We start from the raw sequence: 19520 nt of genomic DNA on the forward strand, positions 1-19520 counted from the left end.
AAATGAGCACTGGAGTTTTATTATCTCCAAAATCAAAAAGGGGGGTGGAGGGGGAGAAGTCTCCTGCCTTGACGGTCAGTGTTCCTAAGATTGGCAATTCATGAGAGAAACCAGTCTGTCTCCCTGAGGCTTCAAATAACCTCAGTAAATACATATAAAATTAATCTTGTTGTTTACCCAAAATTCTGCTAATTTCGAAGTAAAATATAAAGTTCTAAAACAAAATGGTGCTAAAGCATTGAGAACATTTTAGTTACAATCCATTAATTAAGAAAGAAAATTCTTGTGTAAAACTACATGGTCATAGTGTAAAACTGCACAGCCTTAGTGCAAATTAAGAAAAGTTTCAGGAGTCTTTGAAATGTATTGCAGTCACACTTGCTTTGTAAATATTAGAAGTTTAAAGTAACTAAATTTATGTTTTTGTGCCAAAGTATTCATGCCTGCCTATTTGCTCAAATTGTTGAGGTTAAATATGAAGTTATAGACTCAGCCCTGCCCCCTGAGCACCCTCCAGCATGCCGTGCAGCTGTGGCAGCTCCTCCCACAGCCTGGGGTGTTCAGGATCCGGTTGCGGTGAGCTGGTGCTCGGGCCAAGTGGCCCAGACGCCAAGTGGAGCTCCAGTTTTGACTGCCATGAACTTGCTGTAGACTTCATTGTATACCAGTTTGTCTTGGATCAATTTCTCAGAGTGGAATTAGCAACAATGATGAGTGTTCGTGTCCTCTGTGGTGCTGTCAATAAAGAACGGCAGTTTGAATCGGTACTGAACAGGGGCAGACTCGAGTAGTTGCCACCGAGGCCACCTGGCTTTGATTGATTGTCTCAGCAAGTCAAAAATATTTCACTCTGGCATTTTGCAAAACAGGCGGCTGGGCAGCGTTGGAGGCTCTTTGGGACCAGGCTATTTCAGGATTTTTGCAGGTCAGGAGGTATCTGGACATCGATTTGGTGGGAAGGTAACAGAGAAAATACATGTATAAAATATACATGGAGGTCCCGGCTACAGGCGGAAAATTCCCTCCTTGGGTGGGCGGGGCCACAGCATCGGGCGCTGCTGCAGCAAGGGGCACTGCCAAGACAGTTTTTTTTTTTGAGGCTCTGCAGTACTGGGGAATTCATAAGCCCTGAGGGACCTATTGGGGGGTTAATAGGACAGGAGGTGCTTGCAGACCAATTTGGGGAGACAAACAGGAGTTTTATGGCAAAGCAGGGGGAATTTTTGATTGCGGACACAAACAATAGCGCTTCCACCTAGAGCCATGCCCCCCCAAACCTGGCTGATTATCTATAGTGGACTTAAAGTGATAGCAATAAAGAGATGCTACCAGGGTCTGGCAGGGTGTGAGACGTTTGGAAGCTGATTAGGGGAATATTTTGCGAAGTGTGGGATTTTTGGGTTTGGACTCTGTTATTAGCGTTTCCAGCTGGAGCCCCTCTCCTGGACCTGGCTATTGATCTAAGTCATTAAATTGGCTGCAGCATAGAGGCACCCCCAGGTGGCCATTCCAGGGGATCACTGGGTGGGAGGGGTCCTGAAGTCAATTGGTGATATATCCACAGAATAGACCCCAGTAAGTGAGTGAATTGTGGGGTACAGAACACAGGATAGAGCTTGTGGATGTGACCTCAACCATAGGGCTGGCACCCAGCTGCAGGGATCCCTGAAGGCTGTGATGCACTGTGGTACTCCCAGGCTTCCTGTTAACCGGACTTGAGATTGCCAGGTCTGAGTCCCCTAAAACCTGGTGGCCCATACCCCAGAGACTCACACCTCTTTTTTTTATTTTATTTTATTTTATTTACTTTGTAATAATATTACATTAAAAATATGTATATATGAGGTCCCATTGAACCCTACCTCCCCCACCCCACCTCTCCCCCCCCCCTCAGCAACACTCCCTCCCATCATCATGACACAGCCATTGCATTTGGCAAGTATATCTTTGGGCACCCCCGCACCCCATGGTCAATGGTTCACACCATGGCCCACACTCTCCCCCATTCCATCCAGTGGGCCCTGTGAGGATTTACAATGTCCGGTGATTGCCCCTGAAGCACCATCCAGGGCAGCTCCATGTCCCAAAGACGCCTCCACCTCTCATCTCTTCCTGCCTTTCTCCATACCCATCAGCCATCATGTCCACTTTTCTCAATCCAATGCCACCTTTTCTATGGACTCACACCTCTTGAGTCCTCAATATCTCAGACTTTCCATCCCTGAATCCATCATGCCCTGAGGTCCATCTGAGGTCCTTGAATGTCCTAGCCCTCAATGTTTGCATTTTATCTTTTTTGTTTTGTTTTTATTTTTATTCTATTTTTATTTTTTATTCTATTTTTTAATGTTCTGATTGCTAACATTGCATTATCCCCTAGTCTTGTCTCACAGCGTATCCCCCAAAGTCCTATCTTTTCCTCTTTCTCTTGTCCCCCATCTTCTTCTTATTCTATCTTATCTTAACTATACAATAGGTGCTGCAGGAAACACCTCACATTTGCTGCATTTCCTCATCCTCCACTGCCTCATTTCTGTGTGAATAGATTTTGGCTACCTACACTATCCCCTTTCCTCTACATCTTGATATCCTCCATCATCTACTATCTCTCCTATATTCCACCTCCCTTTCTTTGATCCACAAAGTGTCTAACTCTTAATTTCTAATACCTTTGTTTTGTTTTCTGTTATCTACTCTTGAAACTATTACCTTTCTTTTCTCTCTCCCTCTCTCATGAAAACAATAGCTTTTTAGCTCATACCATATTCCTCCCATATTCAGTCATCTACCTCATTATAGGTACTCTACCTACTGCTATAACTCTACACAATTTACATGAATCTAACCTCCATCCTCCCAGATCTCATATTATTGCTTTGTTAACATATATCACCAATACTACTTTACACTTTTTCCTTGCTTACACAATTGCCTTTCCCCGGCACTAATACTTTCCTTTAAAGTGAACTTAACCAGCAATAAGAAATTAGAATAAGAAGAACAAAGTGACAAAGAGAAGATATAGCACTTACACTAAAATAACAGCTAATTAATCTCCAAAACTAGATGAAGAAGGTAAGGAACTGATTAAACCCGTCAAGAAAAAATGATGACCTGACAGCAACAAAAATCTACAAACCAAACCAGTAATCAGGAAAACATGGCTGAATCCAATCAACAAACTAAAAATCAGGAAGGGGAGCAGAACTTTGCAAAAGCAATGAAAGATCTCAGAACATTTATCACCGACAAATTTGATGAAGTAAAGGAAGAGGTTAACAACATGAAGACAACACTTGGAGGGGAAATTGCAGACATACACAAAAAGATAACAGGTATGATGGAAATGAACACCACAGATCAAGAAATCAAAAATACACTTGCAGCAATATCAGCAGACTAGAAGAGGCAGAGCAGAGAATTAGTGATGTGGAAGACAGTACATCGGAAATCAAACAGATAGTAGAAGTGGTCGATAAAAAGATAGAAAAAATCCAGCTAGGACTTAGGGACCTGAATGATAATAAAAAAAATGCTCAAACATACATATTATAGGCATTCCAGAAGGAGAAGAGAAGGGAAAGGGGTGAGAAGGAGTGTTGCAGGAAATAATGGCTGAAAACTTCCCAAATCTACTGAAAGAGACAGATGTACATATCCAAGAAGCACAGCACACTCCACTGGTCATAAACCCCAACAGGCCCACACCAAGACATATACTTGTCAAATTATCCAATGGTCAAGACAAAGAGAAAATTCTAAAAGCAGCAAGAGAAAAGAAAACCATCACATACAAGGGAAGCTCAATTAGATTAAGTGCTGATTTCTCATCTGAAACCTAGGCGGCAAGAAGGCAGTGGTATGATATAGTCAAGGTACTAAAGGAAAAAATTTTCCAACCAAGAATACTCTATCCAGCTAAACAAGCATTCAAACATGATGGAGAGTTCAAAATATTCACAGATAAACAGAAACTGAAAGAGTATACCAACAAGAAACCTCCCCTTCAAGAAATTCTAAAGGGAGTTCTGCAGGAAGAAAGGAAAAAACAGGACAGGCAGAGTTGGAGGAGAGTGTAAGAGCAACAAAAAAGACAAAAATAGAAGGAAACAAATACAAACAAAATATGACAAACACAAATCCAATCAAAATATGGCTAACACAAATAATTCCTTGAAAGTAATAACACTGAATGTCAATGGATTAAACTCACCTATCAAAAGATTCAGACTGGGACATTGGATAAGGAACTATGACCCATCTATATGCTGTCTACAAGAGAAACATCTTAGACCCAGAGACTCATGGAGGTTGAAAGTGAATGGCTGGAATACAATCATACAATCAAACAATAACAAAAAAGGGCAGGAGTAGCTATATTAATATCATAGAAAATAGACTTTAAATGCAAAACAATTGTGAGAGACACAGAAGGATACTACACTTTAGTGAAAGGGACAATCTGTCAAGAAGATCGAACAATCATAAATATTTATGCTCCTAACAAGGGTACCTCTAAATACATGAGGCAAACACTGGAAAAACTAAGTGAAAAAATAGATGCATCTACAATTATAGTGGGGGATTTTAATACACCACTATCAACTCTGGACAGAACATCTCAAAAGAGAATCACTAAAGAAACAAAACATTTGAACAGTATATTAGAGGAGCTGGATCTAATAGACATATATAGATCATTACACCCAAACACAGCAGGATATACATTTTTCTCAAGCGCACATGGATCATTCTCCAAGATAGACCATATGCTAGGCCACAAAGAAAGACTTAATGAATTCAGAAAGATCAAAATCATACAAAACAATATCTCTGACCACAGTGGAGTGAGGCTGGAAATTTGCAAGGGTCAGAGGCCCAGATTTCACACCACGATTTGGAAATTAAACAACACACTCTTAGAAAAACAGTGGGTGAAAAGAGGAAATCTCAAAAGAAATCAATGACTATCTTGAAACAAATGATAATGATAACACAACATACCAAAATTTATGGGATGCAGCAAAAGCAGTACTGAGAGGGAAATTTATAGCCATAAATTCATATATCAAAAAACAAGAAAGAGCAAAAATTGAAGAACTAACTGCACATTTGAAGGAATTAGAAAAACAACAACAAAGTAACCCAAAAGGAAGAAGAAGGAAGGAAATAACAAAGATAAGAGCAGAATTAAATGAAATAGAAAATAAGAAAGCACTTGACAAGATAAAACTAAGAGCTGGTTTTTTGAGAAGATCAACAAAATTGACAAAACTTTAGAGAGACTAACAAAGAAAAAAAGAGAGAAGATGCAAGTACACAAAATAAGAAATGAGAAAGACGATATCATCACTGACCCCACAGAAATAAAGCCTATCATAAGAGGATACTTTGAAAAACTATATTCCAACAAAAATGACAATATAGAGGAAATGAACAAATTCCTAGAAACACATAAGCAGCCCATATTGAGGAAAGAAGAAATTGATGATCTTAACAAACCAATCACAAGGAAAGAGATAATATCAGTCATTAAAAATCTCCCAACTAAGAAGAGCCCAGGGCCAGACAGCTTCACAGGTGAATTCTACAAAACATCCCTGAAAGAACTAACACCAATCCTGCTGACACTATTCCAAAAAATCAAAACAGAAGGAACATTGCCAAACTCCTTCTATGATGCCAACATTACCCTAGTACCAAAGCCAAACAAAGACACCACAAGAAAGGAAAATTACAGACCAATTTCTCTAATGAACCTAGACACAAAAATACTTAACAAAATACTTGCTAATCGTATTCAACTACACACTAAACGAATTATACACCACGAACAAGTGGGATTTATTCTAGGTATGCAAGGATGGTTCAACATAAGAAAATCAATCAATGTAATACACCATATAAACAGATTGAAGAAAAAAAATAACATAATTATATCTATAGATGCAGAAAAAGCATTTGACAAAATACAGCACCCTTTCTTGATAAAAATGCTCCAAAAGATCGGAATACAAGGAAATTTTCTGAACATGATAAAGAGCATATATGAAAAACCTACAGCCAACATTGTTTACAATGGAGAAATCCTAAAATCCTTCCCTCTAAACTCAGGAAAAAGACAAGGATGCCCATTGTCTCCGCTCCTATTTAACATTGTCTTAGAAGTACTTGCCCAAGCACTGAGGCAAGAACCAGATATAAAAGGCATTCAAATTGGAAAGGAGAAGTCAAAATTTCATTATTTGCAGATGACATGATCCTATACATAGAAAACCCTGAGAGATCTACAACAAAGCTTCTAGAACTCATAAATGAGTTTAGTAAAGTCGCAGGTTATAAGATCACTGCGCAAAAACAAGTAGTATTTCTGTACTACAATAATGAGCAAGATCAGGAGGAAATCAAGAAACAAATACCATTCACAATAGTAAATTAAAAAAATCAAATACTTAGGAATAAATTTAACTAAAGAAGCAAAAAACTTATACACCAAGAACTATACAGGACTGTCAAGGAAATCAAAAAAGACCTAAATAAATGGAAGAATATTCCTTGTTCATGGATAGGAAGACTGAATATTATTAAGATATCTATCCTACCAAAACTGATCTACACATTCAATGCATTCCCAATAAAAATCAACACAGCCTTCTTTAAGGAACTAGAAACACTAACCATGAAATTTACTTGGAAAGGAAAGAGGCCCCGAATAGCCAAATACATATTGAAAAAGAAAAATGAAATTGGAGGAATCACACTACCTGACTTCAAAACATACTACAAAGCTTCAGTAGTGAAAACAGCATGGTATTGGCATAAGGAGAGACACACAGACCAATGGAATCGAATTGAAAGTTCTGATACAGAACCTCATATATATAGCCATATAATATTCAATAAAGCCACCAAACTCTCTCAACTGGGAGAGAATGGCCTATTCAATAAATGGTGCCTGGAGAACTGGATAGCCATATGTAGAAGAATGAAAGAGGATTACCATCTCACACCTTATACAAAGATCAACTCAAGATGGATCAAAGACCTAAATATAAGAGCCAAGACCATAAAGATCTTGGAAAGCAGTGTAGGGAAACATCTACAAGACCTTGTAATAGGAAATGGCTTCATGAATATCACACCAAAAGCAGAAGCAGCAAAAGAACAAATAGGTAAATGGGACTTTCTCAAAATTAAAGCCTTCTGCACCTCAAAGGAGTTTGTCAAGAAAGTAAAAAGGGAACCCACACAATGTGAGAAAATATTTGGAAACCATATATATGATAAGAGACTTATAACTTGTATATATAAAGAACTCATATATCTTGAAAATAAAAAGATAAACAACCCATTTAAAAAATGGGAAAAAGATTTAAACAGGCACTTCTCCAAAGAAGAAATACAAATGGCTAAAAAGCACATGAAGAAATGCTCCAAATCTCTAGCTATCAGGGAAATGCAAATCAAAACCACAATGAGATATCATCTTACTCCCATAAGATTGGCAGCTATGAAAAAAAACAGACGAATACAAATGCTGGAGAGGATGTGAAGAAATGGGAACACTCATCCACTGCTGGTGGGAATGCAGAAGGATCCAACTATTCTGGAGGACAGTTTGGCCGTTTCTCAAAAAACTAACCATAGATTTGCCATATGACCCAGCAATACCACTGCTGGGTATATACCCAGCAGAACTGAAAACAAGGACACAAACCGATATATGTACACCAATGTTCATAGCAGCATTGTTCACTATTGCCAAAAGTTGGAATCAACCCAAATGCCCATCAACAGATGAGTGGATCAATAAAATGTGGTATATACACACAATGGAATACTACTCAGCTGTAAGAACAAATCCACTACAAACACACATGATAACATGGAGAATCTTGAGAACCTTATGTTGAGTGAAGCAACCCAGGCATTGAAGGACAAATACTACATGACCTCAATGATATGACATAAGCAACCTGCCTCAGAGAGCTAGAGACTGGAAAATAGGCTTACAGGAAATTGGGGGGTCGAGGAAGGATGTGAGCTGACGTCTGCAGGGGTGGAACCTATGATGAGCTGGTGGTAAGTATGAGCACAAATGGGGGCAAGGGGTTGCCTTTGGGTGTGGCTTTGTGGGTTTGAGGGGGGCTGGGGATGGGCAGATGGGTAATATTGCCCACAAAATTGGGGGGAGAGAGGGACAACATACGAACTTAGGAGAGTGTCAGGTGTTGGTTGAGAGTAAAATGCTGAGAAAACCGTATCAAAATATAATTAGGAGAGTTACCTGTTTAGGATGCTCGGAGGGGATGGTCTGATGCGGGACGGACTCCTGGGGAATGTCTGAATGCTCATTTTGCCAGGGTGGGTTGTACAATTGGGTAGAGACCCAAGAAGTGAGAGTTGGGGTGGAACCACATCCTGGGGAGGACTAATGCCATCAAATAGAGAAAACTGTATCTCTCGAGAGAAAGGGTGGCTCCCAGGGCATTAGGGCAGTTGAACAAGTCAGGCCCTGAACACTGTTGCAAGTATCTCTGGACGTGGCTCCTTGGGAAATGGAGATTGGCTGTCACTGTGGGCCCCAATGGGAGGGGAAAATGGATGTTGAATGGATGGAACCAAGATAAATGTGGGGGCAAGAGAGAAGCTTCATGAGAGTATACAAGGATGAATATAAAACATGTACTATTACACCAGAAACATATAGGGGACAACAGACTAATAATGTAAACCATAATGTAAAACATAGGATAACTAAAAAATTTAGAAAACTCTATATCCTAAAGTATGGACCACATTGTAAGCACAGATGTCACCTTGTTTGAAAGCTATTTTTTCGGAGTCTGTACATCAGTTTCAGTAAATATGATATGAATAAGTTAAAAGATTATCGCTGTGGAAGGGAAAGGTTTTTTGGTGGATGTGTGGGAGTACTGTATATTGTATATATGAATTACTGTGATCTAAGACTCTTGTGAAGAGAAGCTCAATAATTAGGAAAAAAGAAAAAAGATAGGATGTAGAAATTTTTCCAAATCAATATGTACTCTAGATCTAACCTTTAAACTCATCGCTATATTCCATTTTAATAGTAAGGGAATCTGACATTATATTGGGATTCACTTTACAGGAAGTTTTGGATCACAGAGTGGTTCAAAAATGCGGTGGAGGAATACTGGTATGGGATGTTATTGACAGGCTATATATGGTTGACAGGGAGTTATACAGGGCATATGTCCAGGGTGCATGGTAATGTTTAGATATACTCATAGTGGAAACAATTAAGAACAACAGCTGGGTGGGTACTGGGCTCCTGGCCGGGGGCGCTCTGTTGTGGTCCCTAGGGGAGCAGCGGAAGTCCCCCAGGCACAATGGTAAGAACCAGGAAGGAATGAGGGTCCAACAGTGGGCTCCTGATACTAATGACTATGCTTGTGAGCCTATATGCCTGCAATAAGAACAAGGCCTAGAGCAGCATTGTGCCTGGGAGTTTTCTCCTGACAGCGTTCATGTTACTCAAATGTGGCCAGTCTTGAAGCTAAACTCAGCATGTAGATGCAGTGCATTCCCCCAGTGTGGGACATGACACCCGGGGATGAGCCTCCCTGGCACTGAGGGATCACTACCAAATACCACCTGAAGATGCAAATAGAAAATGACCTTGAATTAAAGGTTCAATGCAGATCAGCAGAATATACCTGCCTACATATAATAACATGACTTTAAAATGCTGTTTGACCTAATGTAAGAGGGAAAAGGAAAGGAGAAATGAGTTTATATGGATACGAGTCTCTAAAAAAGAGTCTGGAGGTTGTCAGAAGGATTGCCCTTATGCACAACTGAGCAGAGTCTAAGAGACAGATAAAGTAGATACAACCCCAGGTATTGGTTCTTTTGAGGGATAAAGAGACCCATGGGTTCTATGGTCATGGCAGATGGGGTTCACTGCCATGTCAGATGGCCCTTCTTTGGAGCTGGTATTTCTGCGTGATGGAACTGGACTCAGATGGGATCTCTTTTCACAAGACTTTCATGCTACTTTACTGGAACTGTAGTTGGTGTTGGGGTTTAAGATATATTTAAGGGAATTGAATCTCTGGACTGACAATATGATAGCCAGGCCCTGAGCCTCAACAGACTTCAGCTCCTACACTCTGATTTATTGGACTTACCCCACTCAGCTAACATGGAGTTGAAGAAGGTCAACTACCACACCATGGAGCCTAGAGTGCCTACAACTGGAAGCAGGAGGATTGCATCCAGTAATCATGTGGAATCTAAGCCCCCACTTGACACAGATGTGCAATGGACACAACCAATCCAATGTCCACAGAGAAAATGTGGCATTGGTGTGGGAAGGGTGGCCATGGTGGCTGCTGGGTGCGGGGAATGGGAGGAATAGATGAGATGGGGAGGCGTTTTAGGGACTTGCAGTTGTCCTGGGTGGTGCTTCACGGACAACAACGGGACATTGTAGATCCCCCCAGGGCCCACTGGATGGAACATGGGAGAGTGTGGGCTATGATGTGGACCATTGACTAGGGGGTGCAGTGATGCCCAGAGAGGTACTTACCAGGTGCAATGGATGTGTCATGATGATGGGAGAGAGTGTTGCTGTGGGGGGAGTGAGGGGTGGGGGCAGTGGGGTTGAATGGGATCTCATATTTTTTGAATGTAATATTTTTTTAAAAAATGAATTAAAAAAATAAAAAATAAAGTTGCAGAAAACTTAAAAAAAATATGCAGTTATATAAGTAATATATATTTCTGGACCCCAAATTAAGCTAAACAGTATATAAAATAACGCAAATTATAAGTAATATCAATGAGTTGTGTTTCTGTTTCTAACTCTTTGTCTGCCCATTTGCTCAGTGTATGTCTTCATACATCAAGATAATAATATCGAATTAACAAATGAAAATTCTTAAAAGAGCTCTATTCAAATTGTTAAAAATTAAATATGCAGTTATATATGTCAATAAATATTCTTAAAGCCCAAATTAAACTAAACAGGATGAAAAAGTCATATAGAAATCTGATTATAAAAACAATTGGGAAAGGGCCTCCTCTTTGCAAGAGCTTTAAAGGCAAGACTAGGTGTGGCAGATTAAACCTATCTACTAGGCTAGGGAATTAAGAATCAGTTTGCCCTGTAATTTCCCAGTTTAAACATTTTGTCAGCCATAAAATGTAAAAAAAAAAAAAAACAAACAAACAAAAAAACAAAGATTAGGTTAGTTTTCACATAAAAAAAAATTGGTGTAACCTGGTGGCCTGCTGCCTCAGTCTCCCACTCCCAGGTTGGACAGCAGTGGAGGAGACCAGCTTAGGCCAGTCCTATGGGCAGTGAAAGGTTGCCCAAGAGGGAGCTAGGTCAGTGCTATTTCAGCACTAAATTCTATTTATTTAACAAAGGGGAACAGGTAAAAACTAAAATGAGTAGAATGTAATAGAGGAAGCAGTTAAATCACAAACTTTTGCACGGGAAAGTTAGATCTTCTCAGATAAGCTGTAACTTCTGAAGTATCCAATCTATGGAGAGATTTTTCCTGAATTATGATTAAACAAATTAAGTAATGTGTAATGTGTTTTAAAACCTAGTAGTCAGTAAGCTTTTAAATTATTCGTTTTCATAACAAAACAAGAAAAGTTTTAGCTTCCTGTAAGGGAAAAAGAGAACATTCCTTGCATAAACTATAATGGTTTCAATTTTATTTAACTTGAGTGTAATCTCCCATAGTTAATTTATGAACTAAATTAACATTATATGTATGAAATCTTTAGAGTAATAAAATTATAAGTTCACATTGGTGAAATTAGGCTAAAAGAAAAAAATAAAATATGCTCTCTTAAATAAATAGAGTAAATATCTTTGGTTGGTAATTGTAATTTAATAAGTTTATTTAAACATGAGGTGGCTAGTCAATGTGGTTATAGTCAATTATAAAGAGTTTGTAAAACATCTTCCAAACTAAAAACATTTAAATAGTTCTAGTATTAAGAGTCATTGTTAACTAAAACTTAGATTGGTATTGGTAGCAGAAATAACTTCTTGATAATAGAACCTGTCTGAAGGCCACTGAAAAGTACATATTTAAGTAAATGGTAATAAAAAGTTATCTGGATTCTATTGGAAATCTTCTGTTTTCATTTTAACAATGAAAAATAATTTTTTTTCCTCTATTACTAAAGTAAAGTACCTACTGTTGTCTTCACAGTAAAATTGAGCAAGTAAACAGTCATTTGATATATGTGTTGCATTAAATTGTTTAAAATATATATAAAAATAAGGAATAAACTTTAACATTGTCAAATTCTTTTGCATTCAAACCAGGCCTTGAATACATTACAGGTGGCCTCTCCATGTGAGTTATTGGCTAGGCTGGTCACTGACCCCTCAATTAAAAATATTTGCTATATCAGCCTCTGGTTCTGCTCCTGAAGTTGATGGAAACTACATTGCAGTTTCAAGCTCCTGCAGAAGCCAATAATGACTCAGTACAGCCAAGTGTACAATGGATATCGCCTCCAGACTGGCAATGTTTCATAGTGCCAGAGAGCACTATGCATCAGGCTAGTAGAATACTGGAATATCTCTCTAAGATTAAGGATGCTGCGACTTGCTCCCTGCGTTGAAGAACATGCTAAGTGGAGCCATGATATCAGGATACTATAAGTGAAACTTAAACACAATTGGCATTATGGCCTGCTCTCATGGAGAGATAACATGTAAAGGATTACAAACCTGAAACGCAAAACTAATAATTGCAACTCTGAATCCTTATGCATTAAGTAATACATTAGTTAATATTAAGTGCTGTACTTTTATCCTGTACTAAATATATGCCTAATAATTATAACATTATCTTTTCTATTTTGGATCAAGTGCAGAAGTATATTAGACATGTTAAATTCCTGGTAAATTCATTTTCTAAACAGTTAATAAACATGTCTATAGAATAAGGTGGCAGTCTCAGCCAGTCTCAGTCAACTTACTATATTCTACTGTACTCTGCTGTGTAGCAAAGGTGAGGCATGCTTGATGATGGTGAGTCACCTATTGAACAAGTCAAAATTGCTAGAAATTGTACAATTAAAACCAAGGTGTAAAAAACCTTTATTTTGTAGTTCTGATCACTCCCACAGGAGAAAACTAAGAGAATTTCCAACTTAGTGTTCTAATCCTGAATGAAGCCAGTTGCCCAAGGAGTGCCAGTTGACCAAGAGCATCTGACAGAGCGAATGAATGCCAATCATTGAACAGCTTGGAATGTGTCTTCAGACAAAGCTAAGTGTCTGTTACAATTTCTCTCTAAAGATGAATAACTTAAAAAAGAATATATATGCTGTTCCCACCAGCTTTTAAGAAGGAATGCCATCTTTATAGGCACCTAACCTTGTCTACCTCTGTAATCCAATGTCCTCTATTAAAAATGGGTATTCCAAATTTTTAATTAAGTTTGTTTCTTTCAGAGTGAACATCTCATTAACCATATGAAAACTTCATCCAACTTTGTACAGAATGCCAGATCCATCTTCCTCCAGTTAAAATAAATTAATAAGAGTTTTACACCTTATTAGGCAATGACTACAGCCCATGGCCAGCAGGAAGCAGTTACAGAAAAGAGATCGTCTCCCTTCAGCAGCCCTTTTAAATTAAAGGTGTAAACTCTTCAAGGGTAAAATAAAATTAATAGATGGATCTGGAACCTCACTGGAAATCCACGTGAGTGCCGGTGGCCGCAGGATGACTGCAGGAGGTCCCCGCCCCAGTATTCTGCTGTCCAGAATGAAAACTTCTAAATTTTTTAAAAAACAGTCCTGGATGCTGCACTAAAGACTGATAAATAATCAAAACAACAAACAGCCATCCACCTCATAGCTCCAACAATAAATATGCCAAAGCTTAGCAAGTTAAACTTTGGCAAAAGGGGGAAATGATGTGGGCTATGGGTGGGAGGCTCTTTGTCTCTTCAGAGATAACCTGAGCTGTTTGACTTGTGGGTGTAGAAAGGTAAGAGGCTGCAGTCCTGCCCTTAGTGACCATGGCAACGACTCCAGTCCCAGGAAACAGTTAAACAATGCAAGGTCTATAAACTTCAAGTATTTAGGGGAAATACAAAGAAAATATGTTAAAAGTTTATCTAGAATGTCTGGAGTCCATGCTAAAAGCATACCTAAGATGTGGAAGATATATGTGCTAATTTAAGCCTATTGAGAACTGAAACAAAGGGACCTCTCTGTATAAAAGACATTTGAAAATCTTGTTCCGGGCTCGGGATTCAAACAGAAAGCTCCCGAGTCTGGCCGGCCATCAATAAACCATTTTTCCTTCTCAAAATCATTCCTGAGTCCTGGCCTCTCTATACACAAATAAGTGAACCTCTCTCAAATTCTACAACACTTTGCTTTCAGATAGAGAATGAATCCCTCCATGACATTCCTTGGATAAACAGTTGCCAAATCGGGACCAGTCAGATTTTCTATTTTCATCTTCACTGCTGGAGGTTCCTGATTGCAATCAAGGTTGGAGAGTAATTTATCCAGGACGGTCGAATCCCAAGCTGTACTGAAGTCCTCTGTGTCGAAGAGGTTGTAGATCTGATGAAGAATCTGATGGCAGAAGCAGGTCGCTTGGTCTCATGGCTTTTGGTGACAGCACTTCTTTTCTGTGGAAATCTGAAATCTATTCTGGCATTCCATCCTGCCAAAAGGTTTTTTTTTTTTTTTTAATGATTAGAATGCATGCGGATTTCCTTGTTTTCCCAGTCCTGTTCACAGGCCAGGGGCGGCGCAGCGAGCAGGTTTGCCCTGAACAGGGCATCTGCAGCGCTAAGGGCAGAGACCCAGGCGTTGAGAATCGAGAATTTGAGCGATTCCCAGGACGGCCGCGAGGGGGCGCAGCGGCGGAGGGCGCCCGCGCTCGCCAGTTCAGGCAGCTGGCGCTGCACAGGGAGGCGGAGTCATCGCTGCGCGCAGGCGCCGCGTCCACAGGTGGGTTCCGCCGCTGTGGAGGCGCCGCGTCCACGGGCGGGTTCCGCCGCTGTGGAGGCGCCGCGGCCTCGGGCGGGTTCCGCCGCTGTGGAGGCGCCGCGGCCTCGGGCGGGTTCCGCCGCTGTGGAGGCGCCGCGTCCACGGGCGGGTTCCGCCGCTGTGGAGGCGCCGCGTCCTCGGGCGGGTTCCGCCGCTGTGGAGGCGCCGCGTCCTCGGGCGGGTTCCGCCGCTGTGGAGGCGCCGCGTCCACGGGCGGGTTCCGCCGCTGTGGAGGCGCCGCGGCCTCGGGCGGGTTCCGCCGCTGTGGAGGCGCCGCGTCCACAGGTGGGTTCCGCCGCTGTGGAGGCGCCGCGGGCCTCTGGGACCAGCTTGGCGCGCGTGGATGGTGGGTCCAAAAGTCGCTTCTTCAGGCCCGGAGGGCTGAGGGAGCTTTCCTGTGGCTCCTCTTGAAACACTTTACTTAAACAGTGATCACAGAACCTTCCGCCTTTGGACCGTTTCCAACTTTTACGGTTCAATTTTTAAAAATAATTTACAGGACTAATTTTATTAAAAACGTACGTGATCGAGGGGCTTGCGCCTCAGAATCATGGACGCTGCCGTCTTTTTACTTGTTCGGGATTGTTTCTGGGGAAAAGTCAAGACACAAATTCACAGAAAGGGAAACCAGCGGGAACTGAACCCCAACATGATGGGACCTTCCAGGGAATGAGTCGGGGACACGAGACTTCTTCGACCCCAGGGAAGGGGAGGATGCCGCTCTGTATACAGGCTTTTAGTGCACTGTTTTAATGTTGTGTTTTTTTCCCGAGTAGTTTTTAAGTAGGAAAATACTAGAAGAGTAAAGAGTAGGTTCTCAAACCCACAACATTGTTTTAAGTTTAAATATTTAACTTATTCCTAAAACAGATTCTATTATAATGCAATCTTTCTGGCTTGAACGTAAGCATACTTATCAGTAATATTTTAAAAATATATATTTCTTACCTTATCTCATTTTCAGTTGAGCAAATTGCCATGCTTAACCATCCAAAATCGTTTTTAATTATTTTCATCTTACTGGAACATCTGTCACAAGACCCTCTGGACCTTTATTGTTTTTAAGAAAAGTTATCAAGCCTACTTCCAATTTGGGATAAATTGCACTGTTAATATTACATGAATCCGTTTTAGAAAATCAGAGCTTGGTACTATTTTTTTTTTTACTACCAATTATTGATACTACATGTTGCTTAAAACCAGTTAAAATGAAATTTCTACAGTATTAATCAGAATATATAAGAGCTACAGCAGTGGATGGAAGTCACATGCATTCATTGAAAATAAATGTTCTCTCAAAAATTTAATGCAGAAGGCATTTACTCCAATTTTTTACCTCCACCTCAAAGGTAAATTATGTTTACCTTTATGTTTATAGTTTATAACATACATTATGTTATATATAACATATATTATGTTTATAATTTCCTTATTTTTTGATATGCCTATTTCCTATAACATTGATAGCTTTCATCCAGTGATTTCTCCCTTTCCATATCTTTTCTTTTTTGTTTTTCACATTTGGAAACTATATTCATCCTGAGCGCTCAAGTTTTACATTAATCGAATATATTTCTAAAATGACTTTTATTGTTGAAAGCAAGGGAATAGGCAGAATAAGCATGCAGCTTTACAAACTGCCAGGATTTTCTTGAAAGTCTTTATTTACTTTATCCATTTGTTTGAAATTATCTTCCTGCACTGAGAAGTTGCATAAAAATTTGTAATATATTTGCACCAATATATCCTCGATTTCAGTATAAGGTGTTACTTCCTTTGATATTTTGTGTTAGTATTGAATGAATACAAAATGGATATTAATCTGAGAAATACCCAGATTGTATCTAATCTTGATGTCCATTGGATATACTTATGTGATCACAACAGCGGTGGGGTTTTTGTTTGTTTGTTGGTTGGTTGGTTTTTAACTAGCCTGTCAAATCCACCCAGCTTGGGCAGAACATACATTCAACAAATGGTGCTGAGAGAACTGGATATCCAAATCCAAAAGAAGGAAAGAGGACCCCTATCTCACACCTTATCAAAAAATTTTAACTCAAATTGGATCAGAAACCTAAATACAAAAGCAAGAACCATAAAGCTTCTAGAAGAAAATGTAGGAAAATATCATAAAGACTTGGTGTCAGGTGGTGGATTCTTACAGAAGATAGGAGGACTGAGATGGGCTACTGATGTTTAATATATGTAGAAGTTTTAATTAACTTTACTGTAAAGGTTTAAAATGGACAGTTGATGGTAACACATTATAGTGATTAACAGCTGGTTTATAAATGGGGAATATGCCTGAAAATGGTGATCTAGGGATGTAAATGACTGTTGATAGAAAGTTAGAGAATAATCTAGGGACTGAATAGCACAGTAAACAGAAGTGGATGAGAATTGTGGGTGATGGTACAGATGCAAGGAGGTATTTGTGAGCTAGAGCAGATGTACATCACTATTGTAGGGTGGTGGGAATGTGAAGAAGCATGGAAAAGGTACAACTGCAGTGATCTCTGATCTGTTGTTAAGAATAATAATATAATGTTCGTTAATCTATGTCAAAGTTGTACTGAGTTGATAATGGGGGAGTATGGAAAAAGTGGCCAAAAATGTACATTGTGGACCTGGTAATAATCTGATGATAATATCTCAAAATCTGTAACAAATGTTCCACCACAGTGTGGTATATTGATGGAGGGGTATTGTTTGAAAATTCTGCACATGTGCATGATTGTTTTGTAAGTTTAAAACTTCTGTCATAAAAGTATATTTAAAATATAATAATAGGGTAGGTTGGCAGGGCAAATACACCAAATTTAAGATAGAACTACAGTTAGTAGTAAGATTTTGATAATATTCTTTCATAAATTGTAACAAATATCTCACACCCAAAGGGGTGCTGATGCAAAGTAAAAGAAATCTTTTGGATTTTATAAAGGGTGTTTATTTGGGGTAAAAGCTTACAATTACAAGGCCCTAAAGAGTCCAATTCAAGGTACTTTGTCTCCAAAGACTGTTGCCAGGTTGAAGCATGTTGATTGTTGATCTCTTGAGGGTTCAGTCTTCCTCTTCCTCTTAAAGTTCCATGGGCCCAGCTTCTTCCCAACCTCAGCTGTAGGCTGGAGAGTTTGTTTCTTTCTGGGCCTTCTCAGCTGCTCAGGGCCCTGGGCTCTTCAGCTGCAAACTGTCAGGTGAATGCCTCTGCTCTATTCAGGGCCCCAGGATCAAAACCAACAAAGTTTTTTCTTTCTTCTTCTGTGTATCTTCTGTGTATTTTCTTGAGTGAGTGCCCATTTATATAGCCCATCAGGAGGAAAGGAACTGAAACTGAATTATTACTCTACTGAGGTGGTCAAATCAAAGCCCTAAACTTAATTTAATCAAAGACATTTTAAGTGAATCTAATATAATCAAAAGATATCACACCCAGAGGAACAGACCAGACTACAAATATATTCTCCCTTTTTGGAATTCATAAATAGCCTCAAACTACCACAGTAGGTATTAACAGAAGTGAGAGACAATACAATATAAGACTTATGGAGGTTAAATAGCAAAATGGCAGAAGAAAGTCCTATAGCAGGATGCCTAAGAGTTACCTCCTGAGAGCCTCCATGTTGCTCAAATGTAGACAGTCTTGAAGCCAAACTCAGCATGTAAATGTGTTGCCTTCCCCCCAGCCTGGGACACAACTCCTGGGGATAAGCCTCCCTGGTGCCAAGGGATCACTACCAAGTACCAGCTGATGATGTAACTAGAAAATGACCTTGAATAAAAGGGTCAACTTGGACCAGCAGAATATCTCAGTCTACATATAATACCAGGAGTTAAAAATGCTTTTTAACCTGAATCAAGGGGGAAATGGAAAGGACAAATGAGTTTATATGGCTATGAGTCTCCAAAAAGAGCTGGGAGGTTATCAGAGGGGTTGCCCTTATGCACACCTCAGCAGAGTCCCAGAGACAAGTAAAGTAGATACAACCCTGGGTATTGGTTCTTCTGAGGGTTACAGAGACCCACAGGTTTTATGGTCATGGCAGGTGGAGTTCACTGCCATGTCAGTTGGCCCTTCTTTGGAGTTGGTGTTTCTGTGTGATGGAGCTGGACTCAGATGAGATCTTTGTTCACAAGCCTCTCCTGTTACTTTTACCAGAACTGTACTTGGTGCTGGGTTTAATATATACCCAGGGGATCTGAATCTCTGGACTGACCACATGATAGCCAGGCCCTGAGCCTCAACAGACTTCATATCCTACACTCTGGTTTGTTAGAATTACCCCACTCAGCTAACATGGAGGTGAAGAAGGTCAACCACCACACCATGGAGTCAAGAGTGCCTACAACTGAAAGCAGGAGGATTGCATCCAGCATCCATGTGGAATCTAAGCTCCCTCTTTATATAGATGTAGAGTGGACACAACCATTCCAAGGTCCACAGGATGGAGGAATAGAATATGGATTAGAGTGGACTTACTGATATT

General features: G+C 39.8%; 1 protein-coding gene across 1 annotated transcript in view; it reads left to right on the forward strand.

Moving 5' to 3' along the window:
• Positions 1 to 518: 518 nt before the first annotated feature.
• The window catches only part of LOC101413974 (uncharacterized), a 37336-nt gene continuing 18334 nt past the window's right edge, over positions 519 to 19520 (forward strand). The window contains exons 1-3 of the mRNA XM_071215597.1: positions 519 to 764; positions 14460 to 14529; positions 14785 to 15321. Coding sequence (XP_071071698.1) covers positions 519 to 764; positions 14460 to 14529; positions 14785 to 15321 — 853 coding nt within the window. The remainder of the gene's footprint in view (positions 765 to 14459; positions 14530 to 14784; positions 15322 to 19520) is intronic.

This window comes from Dasypus novemcinctus, chromosome 6, assembly GCF_030445035.2.
Source record: "Dasypus novemcinctus isolate mDasNov1 chromosome 6, mDasNov1.1.hap2, whole genome shotgun sequence".
NCBI lineage: Eukaryota > Metazoa > Chordata > Mammalia > Cingulata > Dasypodidae > Dasypus > Dasypus novemcinctus.